Source organism: Pituophis catenifer, unplaced genomic scaffold, assembly GCF_029215685.1.
Source record: "Pituophis catenifer annectens isolate HBS135680 unplaced genomic scaffold, rPitCat1.0.hap2 SCAF_1, whole genome shotgun sequence".
NCBI lineage: Eukaryota > Metazoa > Chordata > Lepidosauria > Squamata > Colubridae > Pituophis > Pituophis catenifer.
The window spans coordinates 101,084,326-101,111,917 of NW_027256881.1; the positions used below are offsets into that span (position 1 = coordinate 101,084,326).

The following is a 27,592-nucleotide window of genomic DNA, read 5'->3' on the forward strand; positions in this document are numbered from 1 at the left end:
TCCATAAGTAGGGGTAGAGAATCCAAAAGAACCTCAAATTACAAGCTCGGTTTGGGGAGTACAATCTTGTCTGGAATTAAATGACACATCACCAAATCCTGGGAAGCTATTGATACATCATGCCAAGCTACATAGGCAATGCTGTTGCAGTGTTGTTTGTTTGGAGATTGTGGGGAACTGGATGGGCTGGAACCGATTTTGACTCATCCTGGCAATGGCAAAATAATGGCTCCTGCTCCCAATCCCCAAAGGCAATCTAGAAAGATACAATTGTATTAGAAGCCGTTTACAGTTCTAGGACAGTGAGGATGGTTGCACCACTCCTGTCCCAAGCCCATCAAAAGTCAACAGAACCATGAGACTTCCGGTTGACATCGCAGTGGGAACAGACTGGAAAATAGCAGGCTCTGATGAGCCGCACAAAACCCAGCCAGATGAACTGCTGCCGGGAGGCTTTCGAGCCATAGCCGTCTTGCAGGGATGGTGAAGAAATGAGGCGTTTCGTGGATTGCGAGGAATTGGCAATTTCCTCGTTGGAACAGAAACAGCTCTCCTGAAGCCGGGACGGCAGCCATCGTATGGTGGCCACCTAGAAGCTGGGACAACTGGACCTAAGAATTGAGGTGGAGCGGCGTTTGGACAGAGTTTTAGAACTGGGTGAGATAATTGCCAATTTATACTGAGAAAAAATTGAAATTGGAGTCTTAAAAGTAATTCCTGAGCTTGGACTAGTGGCTATCTGGCATTTGGGGGGGGCACACACGCAGAAAAAAGAAAAAGTGGGGGACTGTAATACAAAAAGCCTAAGAAGGAGTTTTAGATCTGGAGAATTGGGAAAAGCAAAATATTTCAAAAGGGGAAAAAAGTGATTTTCAGAAGAAAAAAAAAAGATGAGGATTTTAAAAATTTCTGGATATTTTGATAATTAATCGGACTTAACAGACTATTTTGTAATGGAATAGAAATGGAGAGTACCATCTGCTGGAGGGAAAAAAAGTACTGTAATAGTCTACTTAAATAGATAAAACAGAAGAAATGGCAGCTGGAAGACTTGATCTTGGCCATATAGAAGATAATTTGGACACTGAGAACATTTAAGGAGTGACTGTATTTTACATCTGAGATTTTGTTTCATTTCCTTCTCTCCTGGAAGATAGCCTTTTAATTGGATTTGATGTTGCTGAATTTGGACAATTAATAATTGAGATCATTTTAAATTTGAAGAACGAATAATTGAAGAAAAAGAAGAAGGACTCAAATGTTTCTTGGTTATTTCCAAAAGATCTGCCCAATCAGAGTCCAACCCTGAGCAAAGTTGAGCAACTTACAGCAGTCTTGAAAGGGCTTCCCAGCTCCTCCTTACCCCAAAGGGACCTGATTACCTGAAATAGGGCCAATAGGTAGTTAACTGTAGATTCAGTAAGGGCAGAGAAGTATGCTTTGCTGCCCTTATCACAATATAAATCCTGATATATTTTCAGTCCTGAGCTACCGTGTTTCCCTGAAAATAAGACAGGGTCTTATTTTCTTTTGCCCCCCCCCAAAAGGGCTTGGCCTTATTATTGGGGGGCTTATTATTTTGGGGGTGCAAGGGCCGGCGAGCGTGGGACTGGATGTCGCTGCCATCACCTCCCCTCCCTGTTCTTCACGCCGGCCAAGCAGCCCAACATGTCCCACCCCACCCCAATGGCAACAGTTGCTTCCCTTCCCCGCTATCTCTTTATCGAGAAGGGTGGCAGGTGGGGCGGGGGAAAAGCAAGATGCATGGAACGAGACGTTCCCCTTGCCATCTCTTCGCCTTCCCCCTCACCAGGCATGGCGGGGCTCCTGCCCCTAGCTTAGCCACCCGCCCCCTTTAGGGATGCAATTGGGGTGGCAGGTGGGGCAGGTGAGAAGCGGGACATGCGTCTTACCTTTCCAGCTCCGTTGCATTTCTTGCCGTTGTGTCCAGGGAAACGCGCTGTAAAAGAAAACCTTGCAAGTTCAATTGAACTTCTTTAAGTTTTCTTTTATAGTGTGTTTCCCTAGACACAACGGCGAGGAAAGCGACGGAGCTGGAAAGGTAAGACCTGCGTTCCACTTCTTGCCCACCCCACTTGCCACCCCCAAATTGCATCTCTAAAGGGGGCGGGACCAGTTGCACATGCGTGTAAGTAGTTGGTAAGAGGGCTTATTCTGCGGGGATGGCTTATATTATCGCATGTGCTGAAAAGCCCAATTGGGTTTATCGGACATGTCTTATTTTCGGGAAAACAGTACAAATAACAAATTATTGACTGAAAATGATACAAAAAAACTACTGCAACAGAAAGGAAATTGGGATAGAAAATAAAATAGAAAAGAACAAGATCCTGCTATTTCAGCACATATATCAAATGTGAACTGACTGGGGTCTACAAGAAGTGTCTGGTTTTCAGCAGCAGTGTGTTAACATACTGACTTTGGATAATGGATAGCTCTCATACTGAAGCTATTCAATAAATATTTTCAAGGTCCATTTTAGATTAATTTCAACAATAAAGGACATTAGCATTAGTTAGCAAAACCAAGAGTGAGAGAATCTCCTCCTCTCACCTTTTCATTCAAAATTGATGGTTCTGAGGATGATATGGTAATTTCTTTGAATTGTATCCTATGCCATTGTTACTATTTTTCTCCATGGCTTTTGGCTCACTGAAATTAATTGGTGAGTAGATCTGAGTATGTTGGCAAATGAGACATACTGACATAATTCTTAGTCAAAGGCCTGATTTTATTTAATTGCTTTCACCTTCCCTGCCTTTCCAAGGCCGCAGATTCTTACTTCTGATTTTGTTTTTGTTTGGAATAATAGCCGTGCAATGAAACTAAAATATAATTGGAACCAATTATCTTTCAAACTACATTTATACCTGCAGGGGAACATTTCTGGGAAATTGCAGCTTCTGAGTCATAACGTTGACACTGCAGCTCATGTATCTTTTGGAAAGCATTCAGTTTTAAATTGCGTTCCTGGGTCAGCTGGCTTCTTATCTAAAATAGGTATATATATATATACATGTTTATAAATAATCCCAAATTCATATTATGATCCATACTTAAAACACTGAGTGCATAAAGGAAAGGAAATGCTTTTAACCTTAGTTCAATTAATATTGACAGCTGAACCAGAAGGGATTAAATTTAGAATGAAGCAGCCATAGGGCTGTTTGAGAACAAAGCAATTCCATGTGGTCAAATGAAGCTTATGTTGGTATTAATTGTACTTTCCTGCTTCCAAGACAGAGCTAAATGCGAGAGAGCCTTGTGAAAACAAGACTTTTCTGGGTCCTGTGTTTCCTTTTTATTTTTCACCCTCTCCCCAGTGGCTGTTCAACCACAGAGGCAGAAAGGGATTGATAGTAAATTAGGCTCCCTAGGACTACCCATGATGGAGCCAATGCTAATCACGCTCCTGGAATTTTGTTTTTTGTTGTTTTTTTTCTGGCAGAAGAAAGCAACAAATACGAAGTGACAATCTTCCAGACTTCCCTGTGCCAGTTTGGAAAGACTCAGAAAATGAATAAAAATTAACCACAACTACTACAAACAGCCAAATTAATTGCCCTATAGCAAGGATGGCATATATATTCCGTATCAATTATACTAGCATCAGAACAAGCCTAGCAATTTAGAACAGATGACTACAGAAAATCAGAAAAACCACAGGGCAGCAATAAAATATATTAGCTACAAAATAATGGTGCTCTTATTCTGCCAGGCAAAAAGAGATCAGAAGGTAAGTGGAAGCCAAAGGTGGAAGCCCTTTTGCATGGGTCTACTCTAGTGGTTAAGGCATCAAGCCAGGAACCAGTAAATAAGTTCTTCTCCCACCTTAGGCATGAAAAACCAGCTGGATGATTGGGTCAGTCACTTTCTCTCTCTCTGCCCAACTCACCTCACGAGGTTGTTGCAGGAAAAATAGGAGAAAGGAGGAGTATTAAGTATGTTTGCTGCCTTGATTTTTTTTTTAAAAAATGATAAAGGTGCAACAAAAAATATAAAAAAATCTGAATCAACTTTGTCTATTACTGCATTTTAAAATTCAGATATACATTCTGGTGCATGACTTTGTTTTTACCCATGTTAGCAAGAAGATTTCAAAGCATGTACAAAAATACATCCTTTGGTAACTCACTAAAATATTTATAACCTTACTTGTTGAATTTCTTTCTTCATCTTTGCTTCCTGGAGATGTCTTGTTTTAGAGGATTTTTCCGATTCTTCTGTCAGGTTCAATAACTTCACTTCTCTCTCCCCAAGGTTTTCTAACATTTTGTCCAAGTTTGCTGTCTTAATCAAATCTAATTGCTGTCTTTTACAAAATTCTTGATTAATCTTACGTTCTGCTTCCTGAAGTAAGTATTCCTATATGAAAATATTAACAAGATTAGTATAATACTGTATTTAATCTCAGGAGAAAAGAAACTGAATTAAATAAATTTATTAATATAGACTAAATTATATACAGAGACAATATTTTTATCAAAATATATGTTTTGCAATGCTGCATAGAATATTCAAATAAAAAAGTGATTAAAATTGACTGCAGGAAGCAAAAATTATTTCATTCCATCTTTAAAAAATAGCAAGAAATTAAATTTTTCATTTTTATAATCTTTAGGAGTAAAATGTAAAGTAATTTGTCTCACGCATATCATTCTATTACAACAGCCATTTAGATTTAGATTTTAATGTCAGATTGCTTTCCAGAGACTTGGCTTGTTTTTAATGAGAGGCACTCTAGGAATTAAAATACATCTGGATAAGAAAAATACCTTGTCTGGCAATATTTTGCTTTGAATAATTTATGTAATATATGCCCTTTAAAACTTGCATATTGCTGTAAGAAATGATTTGTTTCCTTAAAAAGTGAATCCTGAGCTACATTACTCTATAATGTCACATTAACAAACAAAATTTTAGATGGGAGTACTTCCCGTGTCTCTTTTTCTAAGATTCTTGGAGCTGGTCCCATTTTGAATGGCCTTATAGTTAGCACTTAAAATAATCTTGAAGTCCAGTATTATTGTGCTGGTCTATATACTGTATTTTTGTCATTAAATAAATTTCTATAACTTTATAAATATAAATTCTATTATTTATAATTTCTATAAATAAATAAATAAAAATACAGCATCCTTCAGGCAGAAGAAAAACTTCATGGCTTCAAAACCTAAGGGACCGGTTTGGACAAATCTCATCAGCACTTTTTCATGCGGCTGTTGACAAAAATAGGATTGCCAACATGATCGCCAATGTCCAATGACGGATGTGTCACAAGAAGAAGAAGAAATAAATTTCTATAATCAGTATCTAAATTTATAAAAATTGTATACTTTAATATTCTGGGTATAAATAAACTGGATTTAAGTCAACTGTAAGGCCAAATATGAAGTTCCAAAGGATATAGGAAAATAAATAGGTTTTATACACTATCCAGAAGTTATTAAATTAGACTCTTATCCCCAGCATAATACCCATTTTAATTATTAAGAGCATTTCTAAATGTATCATCCAGATGATTACTAAGAGATAGAAAAAATATTTTTACATTATGAGGAGTTAATGTGAAAATGTATTTTGATTCAAGAGTGATAGATATTTGCAAGCAATGCTTATGTTGATTCCATTTGTACGTTTTAAACAGATTGAAGTGAATTAATGGTTACACTTTGGTAGGAGGAACAAATACACAGATTCTTGTTAAAGTTTTATAAGAAAAACGAAATACGGAAACACATAGTTTAAAAATGAGGGTGATGTTACTGAATTCAGTAAAAATAATAAAAGGATTTTGTTGGCTACATGGTATATGATGAGCTTAGGCAGATACCTGTTTCTCTAGTTGTTGCTTCAGCTTTTTATTTTCAGTCTGAGATTCTGCCAAGACTTTCCTTATAGCTCTCAACTGATGATTAAATAAAATGGCCTCTTCTTCCGACTTCATCTGGGATTGCAAGCACTCTTTTTTATTCTGAACAGCCTCCTGCAAAGGCAAAGGATTCAGCAAGATCTAAGCTAGAGAATCAACTCTCAGAGAGGCTGAATTATCTATAAGGTTGTTAACTTTGACTCCTTCATGATGTGTTTAACTTTGTCTCCTTTTCGATGTGTGAAGAGGTCCCCATGTTTTTTTTTTTTTTGGTCTACTGTAGATCTTTTAAAGCTTAATACCAAACAAACATCAAAAAATCTCTACTTCTTTCAATTCTGACTCTTAATTTTCACAACATCAGTGCTGCCTACACTGCTGCTTTATTTCATCTCTTCTGAAATAAAAAAGTATTAGCCCCAACCATTCAATGTGGCCTTCCTCTAGTTTAAATAATCATGTCCACAGCCATCTTAAACTGGCAGAACATCTCTTAATGTGAGAGAAGTTATTCTCTCTACAACTACAGTTAAATGGACTGTTTAGATTTATGAGACTATGGTGAACTAAGCACTCAGTTGCTTGTGGATGATTGATTGATATTGCATGTCTCATTTGCCAACTCAAGGCACCATACTATTTTTCTGTACAACAAGCCCATGAGGCACCTTAAAGTACTTTTGGGGACAGTGGTGGCTGATTTCACTCCATCAGCTGCCTGCAGCTGGATGCTTGGCAATAGATAATTTTCCACTCCTAGTGTAAACATTAAAAATTGTCTGCTGCAGAACTGGCAGGAGGCAGACAGACAACATTTCATTTCCTTTCTTGCTAAAATCAAATGCTAATAACTGGGGGAAACAACAGTCTAGAGGTGTATGACAGAAAGAAAATGACCCTAAAACCTCTGCCTTTCTCAGTGATCCTTCAATGTAGGTATGGGCAATATTTGAGAGGCTGGAGGCCACAAATCAGATTTCAACTATCTGCCAGGTTCAGGACTTTAATTGATCATGTAATGAGGTCATTCTTTAATGGAACACTTCTTGTTTCTATTCCCATCCTTTAAAAAGTTGGACCAAGCCATAACTAGCATAAAAATGAGAAAAATTGACTATTTTTAGGGTGATTCAGAGAGGAAAGTAATTTCAATCCTATTTTTAATTTAAAACAAGCATTCATTAAATCTCAGCAACACAATTTTGGGACATAGGGCGTGCACATTTGTCCTGCAGGGCTATGTACTCCTCTAATTAATGCATGTGTTATTTCCAGAAGCTGACTAATATCTTTGTGTAGAAGCGAGCACACATATAAGCAAAATATATATTCTGCCCTGAAGACCTGTCCAATCCCAATTTATGCTATTTAAAAAAAAAAATGTCACAATTTACATGTTTATTTATTATACTCTTATTAAAAAGCCAGTAGCTTTTTTAAGGGAATCTCACCTTCTCTACTTCTTGCAATGTTGTCAAAAATTGTGCTTTTTGCATTGTTTCTTTCCAGAACTTTAAGACCTTCAGTTTGCATAACAACTTCTCCAATTCACTGTTTTCATCCCGTAGTTCCTGCAACTTCCCCTGCTAAAGAGCATAGGTTCTTTCTATTAGCATTCTCTCCCCAAAATCCTTGCAACAACCTTTTAACAATAAGCATCAGTCTCTGTTCTAGTGAGGAAAGAGATATGAATACAAAACAGAAACTCAAAGAAAGACATGTTAAATTGTATGTCATATAATCTCTCTCCATAATACAAAAAAATTCTATGGCTATTCAGGAATACCCAGAGCAGTAGTTCAGTTTACGATTAAGTTAACAGATTACGATTAAGATTACAGATTACGATTAAGGACCCAGATTATGGGGGCAATAAGCTTACTTTGTATAAATATACAAAAGTATGAAGGCTATTGCTTAACACATTATAAACTGCCCTGAGTCTCCGGAGAAGGGCGGCATATAAATCAATTTTTTTTTAAAAAAGTGGACCCTAGCCAGTGGTGGGATTCAAGTAATTTAACAACTGGTTCTCTGTCCTAATGATTTGTTCCAACAACCAGTTTGCCAAACTGCTCAGAAAATTAACAACTGGTTTCCCCGAAGTGGTGCAAACTGGCTGAATCCCACCACAGACCCTAGCATATTTTCTTTTACATTATAACTATGCTCGCAATGAGATATGTATAGAATCAGTCATCAGATTTTTGGTTCTGAATAAAACCTGCAATATCATCTCTTTCTTCCATTCCTGATATAGAGTATATATTTTTCAGAGGTTTTGTTTTCTGATAAAATTAATAATGTGAAAAGTTCATCCATAAAGCATCTCAGGCTGAAATTCTAGACATTTAATCTGGGAGTAATGTTCATTGTACTCTGTAGGATTGTGCTTCTGGTGATTCTGTAAATTATGCGATGAGCAAGAACCAGCGCACAATTTATCTCAAGCAATTTTTTTTTACTGTTAAATTCATATTTATATGGAAAACAGGAAGATTTTCTACATTTAAACAATTATAAAAGAAATACATTTTTATCCCCAATAACACATTTTTTCAATAACCTTTGTCTTCATCACATAATATTTGTATATACCGGTCCATAAAAATTAATAAAAAATGCTAATGAATAAATTTTGTTTAGCATTAAATTCATCAGATTCTTGATCTTCTCCCCAAAATAGCTGATGTGAAAGGAAGTTAGACTGAGAAAAGAGAAGGCTACCTCAGGCAGAGGTGCAATTCAAATTAGCTCAGCTTTTCTGGTCTCTAAACCTAAATACAATCAATCTCAAAAAGATGTGAAATTCAGACCAGATATATTCTAATTCGTAACACATTATTTTAATGAATGAGAGTCAGACAATATCTGGTAACGATTCAAAAAAAAAAAGCCATAGAAACTTGCATAATCCTTATTCAATGTCAGAATACAAAAAAATTCATGTCTACATGCTTTGTTTTGTTTGCTTTAATAGCTTTCAGAGGGATTTCTCTAATGTATGTATATCAAATTGCAATTCTCAGCTTGGTTTTTTTTGACCCTAGGTCATGATTTGTTTCTTTTATTCCTAAGCATTAAGCAAACTAAAGGGCTACCTGAGCCAAATGTTCTTCAAGCGCACTGTTATCCTTTGTAGAGCCAAACTTTTTCTTCAGATTAATAATTTTCTCCACACCCTCTTTTCTCACTTCACTGATGATTTCTGACATTTGTTTGTTCATGCTTAGACGATATTCATCTACTTTCCCCTGCAGCCATAACGCAAAGTCAAACTCTGAATGCCTCTTTTCAAATAAATGAATTTTAAGAAAACAATTCTGTAAGATTTTTAAAATCTGGAAACACAAAAATAAAATCTCCCCATCTTTAACATTATTATTTGTAAAATAAACACTGGCCAGCAACCTAGACATTTCTCCTAATCCCTACCTAGTAATCAAAGGCAACATGAGAAAATGAAACCAATTCATTTCTGGAAAAAGCTTTTTGAAGCCAGCCTTCCATTAAATAAAAACTAAATTTGACATTTCTGTTTGTTTTTATGTCTATGGAGATTCTCAGTCATCCAGGTCATGGTTGTCCCAAAGGTGCTTTTTTCAAGAGGCAACTGGACTTACCTCTTGAAGTCCAGGCAACTGTTGCCTGGACTTCAAAAAAGTCCAGGTGTCTCTTGAAAAAAAGCACATTGGGACTGTTTGTTTTTCCTTCATGTACTGACATTCTATACACTGAGCTCTGAGAAGAAATAAAATGTAATGAATTAAAACAAGATCAGTGACATAGTATGTGGAGGAATTACATTTTGCTTTTTTTTTTTCTTTTGCTAACTGGTATCATCCTTCACTATGGTAATCTGAAAACAACGAGCAAACAATTGATCTTTTCAATGGTGAAGTTCCACTAAAATAAAGTAGCAAGGAAGTTAAATAATTCCAGAAGTAAGGAAAACATGGACAGAATAAACATGGCACATTGCTCTGCTCTCTTATCTTGTCTACACAGGACCTGATCTTTGGAACTTAGCACTTATTCTTGAAAAAGCATAAAATATTGTACTAAATTTCAACACTTTTCTGAAAAAGCATTGGAATAATCTACTTGATTTTACATCCCTCTGTATCTCTTGTACCTACTTTTATTTGCAGACACACCAAAAATATATTTTGTACCAATGCTTCATAATCCTCTTGAACTTCTTTTCTTATCTTTTCTTTGATATTGTGTTCTTCTTTTTGCAGATCAGTAACTTTGGCTCGCAAAGCAGTTATTTCCAGAATCATCTCATGACTCAGTCTAGCTATCTATAAAAGAGGTAGAAGCAATGATTTACAATTTTATTTGTAAACGTAATCTTTCAAAATAAGTCTTTAGAGTATAAGGACACCAGAAGGCATTCATACACCTCCCTGAATAAAAGCACAAAAGTCACAGCCACTAACTTGACTCAGATCCATTTCAACAGCTCCTGTGTTGTCTTCTATGACATGCACTTCCTGAAACAGAATGGAAATGTACTTTTAACTAATTTGGCCTTTCAGAAATTGATACCTTTTCTCCGTGTTCAGGACATTATTTTGTTCAAAGAAATGAAGAATCACTTCCCCCTTTTCCTGTTATAGAACCAGTAGCAGGAGAATACCTGTTCTTTTTGATATAGTAGCTGATGTTGCCAACGGAGCAGATTTTCATAGAACATGGAGTAGGTTTCAAAGTTGCTACGTTCTCTGGCCATGACATCACAAGCTAGAGAGGTAAGGCATTTTTTAAAGTGGTCCCTTTGAAAGGTAATCTGGAAATTAAATAAAATCAGAAAATAAACTGGTTTTTAAAAGATTTTTATCTCATTGTTATTACTTTATAAATAACTGAATGCAACAATCTGACATAATACTCCTTCCTCCTTCTATTTCCCCCACAACAACAATTCTGTAAAGTGAGTTGGGTTGAAAGGCAGTGACTGGTCCAAAATCATACAGCTGACTTTCAAGATAGAGCTAAAATCAGTCTTTTGGTTTCTAGCCAGGTGCTTTAACCACTAGACCAAACTGACTCTCAGTGTTAGGCAAACACAGTTAGGCAAAAAACAGTGTTAGGCCACATAGGCAAATTTGGTTTCTCCTAATGCTTCCTCCACAGTTCATTGATAGTGAAGAAGATGTACCAGTGGTGGGTTGCCCCTGGTTCGCACCAGTTCTATAGAAACTGTAGTAAAACCGGCGGGAGGCTCCACCCACCAACCCCGACGTCATCAAAACGCTTCTGCACATGCGCAGAAGCGCATGCGCGAGCAAAGCAAGCAAGCGCGCAGCCCCATTGCAAACCAGTAGCAAAGGTAAGTAGAACCCACCCCTTAGATGTACTGCATATATAAAATCCCAAGATCTACCATCTGCATCTAACATGATGATTTTAATTCAGAGACATGAGAAGGTAAATATGAAACAAAATGCTTGAGAACCTCTACTAGTTGAAGCTGGTGTAATATACGTACCTCTGCATTAATTTCTTGATGATCTTCCATTAGCCTCTGTATAAATGATTCAACTATTTCGGGCCTTGTGACAGAGAACATTTCTTGCATGCTGTGATGCTTCCAGAGTTCTGCAAGAGTGAACAAAAGAGATACATCAGCAATATTCAGATTCATGAAATATGGACCACTGCTAAATGCTACTGTATATGCAATGCTATGACTGCTTTTTAAAAAGTTGAATACTCATAAGGAAGGCAAGGATTTTGCATAAGGAACCCAAAGAAATGAAACCCCAAAGAAAATTGTTACTGTATCCTTACTCCAAGTGCTACAATTATTGTTGGGGAAAAAAGTTTTCATTCAAGTTAACTTCCACACATACCATGTTATTTTTTTTCTTCCTCTCTTTTACCTATTGTCTTTGTTTCATAAAGCAAAACTTGTTCTTATAATTAATGGATGTTTCTTATAAAAGGTGTCAGCCAGGTCTATGTGCATAGTTAGATATGCATAAACCCTCCACTGCCAAATCCAACAAGGGAAAGGAAAATTCATTAGGAAACAAGAAGTATAATTGCTCAGTGTTTGTTGACTCAAAGTAAACATTAGTCCTCGACTTACAATCATTCATTTAGACTAATTTTTTTCAGACTGAAAAAAGTGACTTATGACCATTTTTCACACTGCGACCATTGCAGCATTCCTATGTTCGCATGATCAAAATTCGGATACTTGGCAACTGGTTCATATTTATGACGGTTGCAGTATCGTGTGAACATCTTTTGTGACCTTCTGACAAGCAAAGTTAATGGGGAAACAGATTTGCTTAATAACCGTGTCACTAACTTAACAACTGTAGTTATTCACTTAACTGTGGCAAGAAAGTTCATAAAATGGAGCAAAACTCCCTTAACCATCTCACTTAGCAACAGAAATTTTGGGCTCAATTATGGTCGTAAATCACGGACTACCTGTACTAAAAATGAATTAATTGTCTGTTGAGTATGATGGCTCCCAGGAATCTCCTAGCATATGCTTAGTCCACATTGTTAACAAGACACCTAAAGATCTGTCCTGAATTTGAAGCATTTTCAGTTATTACCTGTGGGGAGGTGCCTTTCTTCTCTTGCTTTTTCAGATAAAACCAGTGTTATTTCTTTGTTAATTTTCTTTTGTACATCATGGATCATATGTACTTCTAAATTTTCCAAAAGTTTTTGAAACTAGAAAAAAAAAGCAGATTTTTTTTTCTTTTATCAAGAGCAACTAAACTGATTCAGAGAGTACTGTGAGTACTTTAAAATTTAAAGTGAGGGTTTTGCAAGGATTACTCCAACTTTTATCCATGAATGTTTGATTAATACTGTTAAATTAAAAACCATTCAAAAAATTAATCATCTAAAAATAAAAATATGTGGTGGACATGTCCAGAAGCGAGAAATTATTGGATGAAAATTAAAACATGGTTAGAAGAAATGCTACAACAACATATAGATTTAAAACCTGAGCTGTTCCTATTGGGTATCTTACCAGAGAAATTAGTAAACACTTATGTGATTATATATATAATAACTGCAGCGAGGATAGTATTTGCGCAAAGATGGAAAGCAGAGAAAATCCCTACAGAGGGAGAAGTAATTAAGAAAATATTGGATTGTGAAGAAATGAATAGATTAACTTTGATAATTAAAGAAAGGGAAGAATCAGAATATTATAAGATATGGGGCAATTTTATTATTGGCTAGAGAAGATATATATATATAGGGAAATGTAATGAAATGAGTGAAGAGAAGATAGATAAATGTATTAAAAGTAAAAAATGTGGGAGAAATGTTATAATAAATGTAATGAAAATATTGAGATATGATAAACATTGGAGAAGTAAGAAGAAGACACAAAAGATTCATTCAGATGATTCACTGAATGACTGATTATGTATTGTATGTTTGTTTGTCTAGTATAAAGTGAAAAACTTTTTTAAAAAAAGTATAAAAATTTAAAGTGAGGGTTTTTCAAGGACTACTCCAACTTTTATCCACAAATGTTTGATTAATACTGTGAAGTTAAAAACCATTAAAAAAAACTAGTCATCTAAAAATAATCAAATGAATCACAGCATTTTTAATAGTAAGGTTGATTTATTATTAATGGAAACATTTGTAAAAATTATAGCTAGCAGGTACTTTCTTCACATTCACAAAACAGGAGGAGGTTGTTTTAAAGGCAATCAACAAACAAAAAAACCCTTACACACATATATATGAAACTAAGTTTTCAAACAAATAATATTTTTGTTCCTGATGCTTTGTTTGTTTCATTTGTATAGTTATATTTTGAGTCATGGCCTGGACTGATCCCTGAGTTTTCTTGGCAAGATTTTTGGAAGTGGTTTGCCATTGCCTTCTTCATAGGGCTATAAGTGAGTGACTGGCCGAAGGTTACCCAACTGAGTGTTTTGTTCTGATAACTATAACAGAGTTCCTGAAGTAGCCTGTTATAATTCCTCCCCACCAGCTTTCTGGCAAAAAAAAAAATGGTCTCAGGTTTCCACAGTCATTAAGATGGCAATTTTCACTTACTTCCTCATTTTACATACTTGATGAAATAAAATTTGTCAACCAAATCTTATTTCATAACAGACCTGCTAATCTTTAAGAATCCATGAGGACGTTTATTGGTTTTTCTACAACTGATTGACATAGCTGCCTCTGACAAACTTTTTTTTTTCTGTTTCCTGGCAACAGGAAAAGCACAAAGACCCCCATATGTTGGTGGGAAGATTATGATCACAGGGCTGCCAGGCAATATCAGGTGAAGCAGACCAACAGCATATGTCTGTTTTAGTTTTTATATACACTCTCCAGGGTAAGAAGGCAGAATAGAAATCAAAGAAATACATTTGTTACGAAGTTGCAAGATTTATTTTTAAAAATCCTCTCCAAATACAATATATTAATAAGTTATTTTTATTATGGAAAATAACACTAAATAATGAAGCAAGAATACATGTAGAAATTATAATAGTATCTGTCGGCAATGCATTTGGCCTGCATGTCAGCGTACAACCTGCCTGGACAGATGTTCAGTACACATGTACACAATTATAGACGGCTGTCATTTAAATAAAGGTAGATACTCCCAGCCATTTCTGCTGGAGATAGATCCTATGGTCCTTTTAAATCAAATGCAAACTTGGGAAAAGCCATAGAGTTGCTGATTAAGAATAGGATCTCTTCTATCTGTGCAGCATATACTCCAATATTAACATATTAGAACCTCCAAAAAGCAAGATGAAGCAGAGAAACATTTGTTTCAAGTGGGTTCTATTTCTGTAGAAATAAATAAAACTATTCTAGCCACGTATTTTTTTCCAGTCTTGGTTTCTGTTTACAGTGTTCTGTTAAATCCCTGTTCTTTACTGTTCTGAGCAAGTTAAACTGAATTTTGTCACCTTTGAATTATATCTTACTCATGTTCAAAAGACAGACATCTCCTTCACAATATCTTGTGACTCATAATATTATCAGCTATTATAATAATATCTCCTTTGAGATTCTAGCAGAGATCATGTCATTTCTAGCAACCAATGTTATCTTGTAGCTGCATAGAATATTTTCATCTGTGTTTTTCTTATTTGTTGCTGTTTGAACAGCTCTAATTTGTTTCTATTTAAAGTTTTAAAAGAAAGAAATTTAATTTTTCTTTAATAAAATTTTATTTTATCTGCCACTTGTAAAATTGACTTGCCTTCCTAAAAAAGAACTGATGCATAGCTTAGTTAGTCATGAAATTTACTGGATGATCATAGATGCTATCTCTATTTAACCTGCCTCACAAGATTTCAATTAAATTAAAATGGAAATATGGAAAGAGAACATAACAATATAAAATATTGATTGTAACACAATCATTGTTATCTATTCATAAGGAAACTCAAATAAAATCTGGCTAGAGATAGACGCCTTCTAATTTGTTAGAGGAAATATCGTTGATATATATGTTTTAATGAACAAACACCAATCTCTTATTTTGCTCTGTCATATCTATTTTACCTGGTGTGTTATTACATCAATTTTTGAAACTTCTTTAGGGAAGAGTGAACATGGTTGGATGGTGCCATATTCTTCAAACTCATCCTCTATACCCCAATGTCTGGATATGGATCTCATTGCAGCATGAAAGATTTCAGCTCTAAAAAAAATGCAAAGATATATCTCCATACATGGGTTCTTTTGTTAAATAACTTTTTGGTGACTTCAAATGATAGCAATATTTACAAATATCTTCTGTTCATATTGATATTTGAAAAATGGTGCCACTAATAATGAAAATATTTCCATTTCGCTAATTCCATTTGGTGACAAGTGACTAAAGCAATGGAAGTAAAAGTAAAACTTCACTGGGCCACCAAGAACCTACAGTTTAACCCTGTAGAGGGTTGTAACCATCCATTCCACTAGACTCTGGGTAGCTAACAAAATTTAGAAAACAATAAAAAATAATTAAATACATATAAACAGGCAGCCAAGACTAAAACAAGCAGAACAATAAACCATACTAATATGAGAGGGCCCCTAAAGATACATCATTAATGTCAGAGCTGGAACAGACCAGGTTTTAAAAGCTTTCTGGGACCCCAGGAGAGTAGACATCATTTGTATCTAGGGGTGATGGAGTCCCAGAGGGCAGGTTAGTGTGCAAGAGAGACCATGCTTTCTTAATCCCAGAAGATGGCAGCTATTTATGGAAGAGATCTGAAGTGTATCAACTCTGGGTGGGTAGAAACAACAGAGAGATGCTATGGAGGACTTAATAGCTGATGACCAGGACCTTGAATTGCGCCCAGAAGCCTACTGGCTTTATTCCCTATAAACAGTGGGTAGATTTCACCAGGCCCCTTCAAGTGCATCGGCCTACAAATCACAATTGTTAGATAACTTAGCAAAGTTGCCATAAACATTTATGAATGAAGTCAATCAAATCACTTCCTTGTTTACTTACCTCATAAAGTTGTGAAAACAATGGAATGCAGTTTAGGAATCTTTTCAATTAGACTCACAGCCAGTAATATTTCCTCATTCCCAAGATGGGGCAAGTGTAACAGATTAAATACATGATTGGGTATATTCTGATTTTTATTTAACATAGAAGTTCAAGAAAGAAAAGTAAATCAATTTTTTTTTATCCTTATTTAGATGCATACTGTTGTTAAATTTATATTGTTTTACAATTAAATTTAATGTAACAAGGAAAACAGGAAAATGAAATATAAATAATGTTTTATTTTATAATCTGCACTACTGAGATTTAATATCACTGAATCTCTAAATTAAAAATAGTTTTACTTTAGGATGTAACTTACTCATACAGTTCAGAAAACTGCTTATACAGAGGAACTGTGTTGATATCTTCAACTTTCAATTTAAGTCTTCCCCATTCTGCCTTTAACATTTCCAGCTGCTTCCATTGTATCAGATATGATCTCTGCAAGGCATATGAGGTCATTGTATCAGGGGGTGCTGTTAAAGCTTTTCCTTTTGCTTCAGATGTTGATGTTGCGGAAACCTGATGAAACAATGATTGAAAAATACAAGATCATTTTTTAGAAAGAGATTTTAACAGAACTGCAAAAGCACATTTTTGCCAATGTAACAAATTCAAAAAACTGAATGAATGATTCAAGTCTACAGCTAACTTATGTCAGTCCACATTAATACTCAGTGTCAAAAGAAACCAAAATATACATTGTGTGAATTAACAATTGTAAACTTTTCATACAGTTATTCTTATATCAATAAAGGAGAATATTTGTAGTTCAGAGTTGAAATGGAGGGGCCTTGGTGGTCTCTGAGCTTGGTTGTTTTCTTGCAGAAAAGACTAGCACTGTTGATGTTACCTAGTTGGAGAATGCAAGAATGCAAGAAAACAACCAAGCTCAGAGAGCACCAAGTAACTCTCAGTTATTCTTATTATATAAAAATTGTCCTGTTACTGATCACTGATCTACTAATCTCTAGCCTGACATGGTAGTTCAGATTTTTTTTTTTTAAAGTCAAGGCATTTAAAGATATACTGGCATTCAGTTATATGATTGATACCTTCTAGCAAAAGTCGCCACACGTAATTTTTCTGGAACTTAGAACAATTTTATCATGTAATTAATGCAAGAAATAAAAAAAAACCCTGTAGTGTTAAAGTTCTTTATTTAGTGCTAAATGCAAATGTGGTCAGCCCCAAACAGAACAAGATTTATGCACAATTCCACCTGTTTTACCTTTCTGAATGGTTTTTGCACTTCTTGGTGGTCAATCAGAATTTCAGAATTCCAGAGAACATCTTCCATTATAAACTCTATCCCAATCAGCTCTCCGTGAGCTACTTTTTGATCCTCAGTGCTCAGACCACATAGACATAACTAGAAAAGATGAAATGAATTCAGAACTTGTTTGGATTTTAATGAAAGTAAATCAATCATTGATTCATCTAAGAAGTCACAGTAGGGCATGAAATACGATTATATGGTACCAAGTTGTTTAATTCAGATATAGCAATATAATAGATTTGTTTTAGATGCAATAAATGTGTTTTAATTTCTGTAGTCATCTGCATAGTGTCGGAAACATAAAGAAATATAAGATTACCAAGGAACAAAAGTCTCATACCTGCATACTGGAATTGATGGGATTTAGGTTGCTTATGGTATCAGGAAATAGACCTCCTTTTGCTAAGAATGTCCTCCAGGGAAACAGCATTAATGCCTAAAGAAAGTGATAATTGTAGAGCTCTAATATTAAGCCCCAGGCACATGTATATTACCTCTAGTATCTTTAAGTCCAGTTTAATTGAAGAAGTGTGCATTGCTCAGTGAACTGTGCTAGGAAAAAGAGGAACAGTAAAATTCCAGGAAAAATCTCTGTAGACACTTCACCCCTTTATCATCACAGTGAAAACCCCTACATGGGCATAATTTGTCACATTTGCTCTTCATCTTCAGTCACTATCATTTTAAAAGTCTCCTTGCATTGTCTTTTTCTCATCATGTGAGTGCTATTAATAATATTCAAGAGAATAATGTTTTTTTTACCCTGAGCAACTGAGCTTCAGCTAGCTGGAAATGCACTAGAAAGTTATTAAATTCATAGCTGGTTCTCCATGAATGGAAAGAGATACCCATTCCCAACCTGACAGAAAATCCTCAACCTTCCAGGACTCAGAGTATCCTGTGAACACTTGGACAAGTATTTAACATCCTTGCTGTGGCAAAAGGCCAAGCTCTGCTCTTCCAAGCATGATGGAGCAAGAAGGTCCCTATGGAATGTCATAAAAGTCTGCTTGCTGTGGTGGGCAAAGAAAAATTCAAGGGTTCAACCATCCAGAATTACCTTGTGGTAAGATGGGTGGTTAAATAAATAAATAAATAAATAAATAAATAAATAAATAAATAAATAAATAAATAAATAAATAAATACTAGAGGAAAATTGATATGAACATGAGGAAGAGACTTTGCATAAAGTCTCTTACATTGTCAAGAGAGGTTCTTGGCTTAGAAACAAAATGAGTTAAAGACTTATGTACAGAGCCAATGTGATGTAGTGGTTAAGGCAGTAGGCTACAAATGGGGAAAGTTTTAGTCCCATCTTAGGCACAAAGCCAGTTGGGTGGCCTTGAGCCAGTCTTTCTTTCTCAGCCCTAGGAAGCAAGCAATGGAAAAACCACTTCTGGAATAGAGTATTTGTAGCTAAGGTACAACCCTGGAGTCTTTAATGCTCTCTGAGCTTGGTTATTTTCTTGCACAGGTTTCATTACCCAATTAGGTAATGTAGTTAAGTAACTCGATATTACTGGTAGTTGAGTAAGGAAACATCTGCAAGAAAACAATCAAACTCAGAGAGTACCAGGAACACTAAAACTACTTCTGAAATCTTCCAAGAAAACTGCACGAACTTGTCTGGGCAGTCACCAGAAGTCAACACTGACTTGAAGACACACAGACACACACAGAGAGAATCAGAAAAGCCATATGTGTGAGTTGAACTTTTACCACCATCCACATTACAATGGTGAAGACCACAATTTCTTATTACAGGAAAATGCTGAAACGAGCTCCCCAGAAGTACAGAGCTATCATAGAAAGAAACCTATTGACTGCCATGAGGGCAGTCAAACGTTTTGGTTCAAAAGCTCCTCTCCACAGATTTGTGTAGTCCTCTGCTAAAATTATGAATTCTATCATTACTGGTAAAACCAGAAATTGCTAATTACAATACCTTTCAGACTGTGAAAAAGTAGGTCAGAAAGTTACGCTAGTCCTCTCCAGTAGACATTTGCTTGAACTTTTTCATTTTAACACACACACTATCCGTATTTGTACCTTCTATATATACCTTTGGTACAGATGAGAAGCAAAGCACTTCAGCTGTTTTTAATTGTTAAATGCTGAACAGAATTCTTTGGAGAATAGATGAGAGATAAATGTTGCTGAAAGATGTCTCAGAAGTTAAAGGAAATATATCTTGAAAAAGCCATTTTACTCACTCTCTGGCCATGTGGATCTAATAGCTGTGGGATTTGGAGTTGAGACGCAAATGCACTTCCAAAAACTGCATTACTCATGGGAGGCAACGCATGGTAAATGTTGTCAGTAATACTCTGATATGCAGAAACATTTCCAGATGATAAAAATGCTTCCCTGAAGGGTTGTTGGAAAAATACTTATTGTTATTGTGAGTTACCCAGAATTGCTTAAGATGGGTGGCCATATACATTTTTAAAATAAATACTGAAAAGACAAATCCAATTTCCAATTTATTCCGCTTAAACATTGTACAATACATTTTAAGTTACTGTGACAACATCTGCCTGAAAAGTGGTCTAGCATTTCCCATTGTTTTATCTCTGAACCCCTACCTACTTACCAGGATGCTGAAGGTGGTCAAAATGGCTTTTCTCATTAAAAACATACTACTTCCTGTTATTCCCATGGAGAAGGAATGTTAATTTCAGCTGGTAATATAATTATGCTCTTGGACCTCAATGAAACCAATTTGGAATTTCTTATTCTTCTGTCCTTTTTTTACACAATACGTTTCCCATGAACATTCACAACTTACACACTTCACCATTGAAGAGACGCGCAGACTTACACTTCATATGTGATCTTAAATGCATTTTATAAATAGTGTACAGGTTTAATAAACTAAAAAGGTTCCACAACAATCAGTGCTGTTTATTTCATATTGTATTTATAGCTTTCCACAAAATGTAGAAATAAAATACTTTTTATAGCTTCTAGAAGCAAACAAAACAAAAATTCATTTGAATAGATTTTATTTACATCTTTTAAAATTCCTTATTTAATATTATTTAATTCCTTGTTTCTTATTTTACTATTCAAAAATATCTAATCCTAAAATACACACACACACACACACACTGTGTGCAAACATCTTAAAAGAAAATACCTCTGATGTTCTTTTTATTTATTTATTTATTTGTTTGTTTATTTTATTAGATTTATATACCGTCCTACTCCCGCAGGACTCAGGGCGGTGAACAGCCAGATAAAACACATAAATTACAAAATTTAAAAACAGTATAAAATCTGATTAAATAATTTGGCCCGTGACAATTTAAACAACCCTAATGTTTTTAAGACAAAATTAAAATTCATCATTTGAATTATTTTCAATTATTATTGAAATTATTCATCATTTTTCATATATTACCTCATTGAATATCTCACTGCTGCTTCAAATTGAAGAAACTTCACTTCTTTGAGCATGGTCAGCATATGAGACACTTTCTTTGGATCTGAGGAATTTGGAAGGCTGTCTATTTTTTTCTGTATTTCAAGAAGTTCAATTCCTAAAATCAAAAGAAGAGCATGTGTTGGTACCTTTGGCCTTTTTTTTTTTTTTGTAATATCACATCAAATACTTTTATCCAGTTACTACACTGCAGTTTTCTATGAAAAACAACCAAGTTGTTGCTAGTTTGACTTATTCTGACTGGTGTGCTTTTCTCAGAACCTATCAATTTGGTTCAAGGGATTCAAAAGTTCTCGTCTACTGAGAAATGTATTAATCGTCAGGCAAAATCTTGACAGCTCACTTGAAATAATAACTGTCCCATCCAAAATGGGATATACAGTCTATGCTTCCTCCACCCTTTAGTGCCACTCCTCTGGAAAACATGGCTTTGCATTTGAAATGTTTAGTGGACTGAAACCTTGGTGTTCTGCAACTATTAGTACATTGAAGAGTGTAGCTTCATTTCTGCAACTTGTGGGGCAGATCATTCTACTAATAAGAGAAAATTATTTCTACTTGCCCCACCTCCCAGGTCTTTGTTCAGTCTACCATTATGGAACAGCTGCCGTCAAGCTGTGGCAAAATAGATCAACTCCTTTTCCAGCGTTCACAACAATAAACAATACTCTGTCCCCAACCAGAACAAATCATATCCCAATATTGAGCAATGGATACTAACCAATCTGCTCAGTCCCTCCCCAGTCTGCTGTGAGATGTTCAGAAGGACACCTGTAATCCAAGCAGCCTGGTGCACTTCCTAGCTGAGCAAAACTGAAAATGTATGCAATAATGTTGTGGAAGGATGCCACGATTTGCAATGTGTGCCGCAGGGCACTACAGCCAACCTGTGAGAAAGGGGGTTAAAGGACAGAATTTCAGAAAGAAACACAGATCACCAAGCAGTTAGCAATCACAAAATGGAAGTAGCAGCCAGCTCCACCTGGTTTGACCTCATCTACACTGATCATCCAGGAGTCCTTCCATTCCCTCTGCAGAGGGACAGCAGAAATCACAGTTGCTGTAATGACTTATCTGGGTGATTTGCCATTTTTGAACTGCCTGGCTGATGTGTTATGAGGGCAAACAATACTCCATTTGAATTAAGTCTGTTTTATAACTGATCATTACAAGGACGTCTGTTGGGATGGTAAGCCTGTCGCGCTTTTATTAAATTGCCAGGCTCAAGGTTGACTCAGCCTTCCATCCTTTCTAAGGTAGGTGAAATGAGGACCCAGTTTGTGGGGGCAATAAGCTGACTTTGTATAAAATATACAAAAGTATGAAGGCTATTGCTTAACGCACTGTAAACCGCCCTGAGTCTCCGGAGGAGGGCAGCATATAAATCAAATTTTTAAAAAAAATACGTAAGCCGTTTGGTTGTCTATCCAATTCAAGAACAGGTAGAGAAATGCTTTAAAGAAACTGACTGAGCAGTTCAAAGTGACACCGATTCAATCGTTCATAAACTGCTGTAATTGCTACCTTTCATAAATCCTCTCCAAACAGATTCACTGAGTGTCCTACTGTCTTTCTATATTTAGTGCCAACAAGCTGTGCTTGAGTTGCCTACTGGTAGATAGGTAGATGAGGTCCACAGCCAGATGAGCTAATTCTACTTGATTGTAAGCTTACATTAACAGCGTCTTGCAGTCTGAAATTATATCTCTCCCCACATCCCTTTTAACTTAAGCCCAAGAAACTAGGGAGGTTCTCTTCTGAGCCAAGTGCCTGGCCCACATTCCTACTGAAGGCTAAGCTGCTTTTATCTGATCATTCCCTTGGCTGCCTCGCTTCTCCTTCTATCCCAGGGGCAACTACTATTACAGTAGTTACCAGACAGTAAGCCTGAGTATTTTTTTTTCTGGGTGAATTAAAATTTAGCGGATGAACTTTGTATTTTACTTAGAAACAGTAGCACATCCAATATTTAGGAGTTAACCAAGGTTATTTAAAGTTTCTACTATATTTCCTCGGTTTTTTTCATCTTGTGAATTCTTGCACTCTGCTAAATCACACATGGGCAACCTGTGGCCGCAGATACAAATGAGGTCCTCCGAACCTCCTTTTTTGTAATCCCAAAGCCTTCTTCTGACCATGATTGCTATATTATTTCATAAATCATGAGGAGCTAAAGATGAAAATACAAAAGTTACAACAATTGTAAGGTAAGCCCTTAGTCCTATACATTTAAAAAACAAAATAAACCTTCAAACCTGTCTTCCAAATCCCTGTCCTTCCACATCAGCAATGTGGTCCCAGTCTTTTTGCCACCCTCGGTTTCTCTCAAAATATTAATGCACTAAATTATAATACACTTCAGCAGGATTGATGAACCCTTAAAATGGTAGCATTTTAATTATGATCCCAGTGCATAAGAAAGCCAATTGTGTCTTTTTTTAAAAAATCATAGTGTAAACAATTATGGATTAGCATACTGGGTTAACCAAATCTCTTAGGAAACTGGGAGGATCTTCACTGCATTACAGTTATTTATTATGTATGGTAAGAAGCAGTGCAATTTAGCTTCTGTAGCAATTTGAGTATCACTGCTAGATCTCTGTACAGGAGAAAGGCATGCTTAACGTATGTTCCTTCTATCCCAGATATCATCCAGCAAAGAATAGAATAGAATAGAATAGAATAGAATAGAATAGAATAGAATAGAATAGAATAGAATAGAATAGAATAGAATAGAATAGAATAGAATAGAATAGAATAGGTCATGTTAAATGTACACTAATCAGTATACATTAAAATGAAATTTTGTTGCATTCAGCTCTTAAAGGATAACCATTATGCATATACCATTATGCATATCCACACACAGCAGCTGATAAAATATTTGTACCTGCTATCTGCCAAAGGATAGGCCAAAATTTCCCAAAATGGAGCATCTATTAGGTTGGACTAAGTCCATAATTCTGAGTGAGGATAATTTGCTTTCATAGTATCTCTGATTGTTTATGAGAGATGATGATGAGAGAAAATCTTGCAGAGTATCAAATACCTCACATCTCAGTCATTTTTAAAATTATGATTCCCAATAGAATATTTTTTTTCCCTGTGCTATTCATATTTGCACTCTACTATTTGATCAATCTCAGATCTAGGCTGTTTGGCCAATAAAGAACTTTTTGCAAGATTGTCAAAGCACTGACCTTCTCTGGTAGCATTTTGAATGCAGCTAGGGTTTCTGAAGGGTGAGGGATGAACCACAGGTTCAAGAAGGATTGTCCATCACTGGACAGCAAGCAACGAGGTCGTGGCTGGAATGACCTGGTTGTTAACAGAATAATTGAATTACTTGTACAAATAAATTCAATGGTACACAGCACCCAAGAACCACTAATTGATATTGGTTTAACCCCACTGTTCCCTCACAATGCTAGTTCTATTCTTTTTGGCACTCCAATCAAGTTGGTAGGGGACCTTGCAAACAAGTTACAAACCTGGGATCACTCTTAACTTTTTCTTTGGATTCTTTTTCATCTTTTTTCTCTTGTGGCAATCCTATGGTAAAGTATTTGTCTTTCACTCTGGGAAAGTCATCCAGCATTGTTTTTATACTGTTATAATAGGCAACGATCTGACTTCGAAGAGAGTACTGAGACATACGATGAGTCAACCTAAACAGGATCCAAATCTTAATATCAGAAGAATGATCTGCCTAATATTTTTTTAAAAAAAAACAGAGCCTTGATATTCAAATTACCAACTTCAAAAGGAAGAAGTCTCAAAAACTTATAAGTGCTGCTGTGAGATCATAATGCACAGGATTATAACTTTTCAGCCTTAGCAATGGGTAATGGTGGAAGAATGCAGGCATTCATTAATATTTCTTATTGTTTCATTGTGATGGTATCAAGTAATTATGTGACTTCTACATTGGAAAATATTTTTTTTATTGTAAATTTTTAAGTCAACATTCCAGCCTGTGACATATTTCCCCCCCCTCCATTTTTTTTAAAAAAATTCAAGTCACAACACCTATAATATCAGAAAGAGTGCAATGCAGATCTAAATTACATGCCCACCACCGGATATTCTGGACTACACTTCCTGAAATCTCTGAATACTAGTCATGTTGTTTGAGTTATAATCTGAACTCCATGGAACCGTTCTGTTTCTTTATCTCTGATTCAGCAGCATGATATATGATATCAGTAGCAATAGCTACCTCCTGCTGAGACTCTTTATAACAAAACCAGCACTGCCACAATCCAGACTTCATAGCTTGAATATCAAGACAGTTTCTTCTGCCTTATATATAACACTAAGGTTGATGAATGATTTATTTATATAAATGCTGTAAATATCCAGTTCATATAATACACATTGAAAGGTTATATAAAGGATTAATTGGGTTTTTGATTGTTTCCTGCTTTAACTATTAACAGAATGCTATGTATCAGATATTTCAATCTGTTTCATTTTAGGATTATATTTACTCTCTCTAGTTCCTCTATAGCCTGTGCTGAATAAAAGTCAACATTGCACCATTTCCTACCATAACATGGACTGTGGGGAAAAGTAAACATACCACGTATGACTCTTATGGAGAGATACTGCATACATTTCTTGTACTTGCCTGTGGCAATATTCAGCAATAACTTCTCTTTTGACTTTTTCAGCTTCATCCTAGAAGAAAATTAATGCCGCTTGTTTGTCACCTAAATTGTACACAGTTGTAATAATTATATATGAAAAGGTGTAAATAGAATACCTTGAATTCAAGAGCTAACATATAGGAGTGGAAAGGCACCCTTGTTTGCACAACTATTTTTTTAAAAAAGTTAAATATTTTAAAAATATTTTTACTACAGGTTCTTTAGGCGTTATATAAAGTAACACAATAGTGGCCCTGAATTCTGATTTTTTTTTTGTTCAGCCCATTCAAGATTTTTTATATTGTCTTGGACCTTTAAAAGGATATTTTAAAGGAAAGTAAGTGATTGTAATGGAAAGATTCAGGAATCCTCTTAACACTTCTCTGATTCCAATCCCAACCTGATACATTCAGAATTATTTCAGTGTGTTGACTATTTACCCAATCTAATGTCCCAACTTCTGGAAATATAACAATAAATATACAAATAAATTGCATAAATATATAGATTTTAAAATATAAATAGGATTTGATCCTCATCCCTGTTCTCAGAAATATTTTTGTATAACAGTTCCCTCAAATAGCAAAAGAAAAACATGGTCATAAAATCGAGACAATTCATTTAAGTGCCTTGTTTAACAATGGAAATTCTGGCCTCAATTGTGGTTTTAAGTTGAGGACTATCTGTAAGGACAAAAAATATCCAAAAACTTAAAGCCAAAGCTATTATAGTAAAGTTGATGAATAATCCTTTAAAAATTATAATCAAACATTGGTTAATTCTTAAATAATTCCACATACACTTACTGGATTTTGTATTCGACTTCCCAAGATATGTTTCTTCTGAATGAATGTATTCAGCATCAGGTCACGTGGACCCTGTTTCTCCAGCTGAATCGAAACAAAAGCCTCGGTAGGTCTGGAGAATGAAGGAAAATAACGTTACTAAGAAATATTACTGGAATGCAAACTGTATTCATAACAATGGTGGTTGCTCCTGGTTCACCCTGGTTCGGGAAAACCGGTAGCGATGGTGTTGAAAGGCTCCGCCCACCTGCCCAGACATCATCATGCCCAGCATGCGCAGAAGCACCGCACACTACTGATAGCGAACCAGTAGCACCGGGATTTGAAACCCACTACTGACTCATAAGTAACATTTTATTAATTATTAAACTTTCATTAAACTTTCTTTACACATAATGTTGTTGCTTTTCAGGGGGTTTCTTGCTTTTATGAAAAATCTAAAACCATGCATTATATTAACAGGATGAATTAAATTATTAAAATATGTTTAATTAATATGTCAAACTTGGAAAGTTTTCCATTTTCTGCACCTACCGTCTGGAATGAGCTCCCCCCAGAGATACGGAGGATCCCGGATCTGCGCACCTTCCGCCGCGCTGTGAAGACCTTTTTATTCCATCAAGCGGGCTTGGCCTAATCTCCTCGCTCTTTTAATATGTAAATTTTAATCTGTTTTTAAATTATTGGGGTGTTTTAATCTGTCCGGGCCAAAATGATTTAATTTGATTTTATCTGGTTTTTAAATTTTGTGTATTTATGTATTTTATTGCTTGGCTGTTCACCGCCCTGAGTCCTTCGGGAGTAGGGCGGTATACAAATCAAATAAACTAAACTAAACTAAACTAAACTAAACTAAACTAAACTAAACTAAACTAAACTAAACTAAACTAAACTAAACTAAACTAAACTAAACTAAACTAAACTAAACCTTTGCTCTACCTAGCCCTAGCCTAAATACCCAAATGCTCTGATCTTTTTAAAATTATTATTTATTGTT

General features: G+C 35.5%; 1 protein-coding gene across 1 annotated transcript in view; it reads right to left on the minus strand.

Annotated features, from left to right (window-relative positions):
* The window catches only part of LOC139323889 (coiled-coil domain-containing protein 162-like), a 42,720-nt gene that overhangs the window by 3,888 nt on the left and 11,240 nt on the right, over positions 1–27,592 (minus strand). Inside the window, exons 9-29 of the mRNA XM_070953439.1 lie at positions 26,596–26,707; positions 25,771–25,820; positions 24,632–24,808; positions 24,341–24,458; positions 21,862–22,027; positions 21,099–21,237; positions 19,909–20,062; positions 18,035–18,130; positions 17,647–17,787; positions 16,735–16,937; positions 15,425–15,563; positions 12,475–12,595; positions 11,391–11,500; positions 10,539–10,688; positions 10,339–10,392; positions 10,033–10,200; positions 8,995–9,147; positions 7,345–7,479; positions 5,855–6,007; positions 4,177–4,386; positions 2,892–3,012 (exon numbers count right to left, since the gene is read on the minus strand). Coding sequence (XP_070809540.1) covers positions 2,892–3,012; positions 4,177–4,386; positions 5,855–6,007; positions 7,345–7,479; positions 8,995–9,147; positions 10,033–10,200; positions 10,339–10,392; positions 10,539–10,688; positions 11,391–11,500; positions 12,475–12,595; positions 15,425–15,563; positions 16,735–16,937; positions 17,647–17,787; positions 18,035–18,130; positions 19,909–20,062; positions 21,099–21,237; positions 21,862–22,027; positions 24,341–24,458; positions 24,632–24,808; positions 25,771–25,820; positions 26,596–26,707 — 2,870 coding nt within the window. The remainder of the gene's footprint in view (positions 1–2,891; positions 3,013–4,176; positions 4,387–5,854; positions 6,008–7,344; positions 7,480–8,994; positions 9,148–10,032; positions 10,201–10,338; positions 10,393–10,538; positions 10,689–11,390; positions 11,501–12,474; positions 12,596–15,424; positions 15,564–16,734; positions 16,938–17,646; positions 17,788–18,034; positions 18,131–19,908; positions 20,063–21,098; positions 21,238–21,861; positions 22,028–24,340; positions 24,459–24,631; positions 24,809–25,770; positions 25,821–26,595; positions 26,708–27,592) is intronic.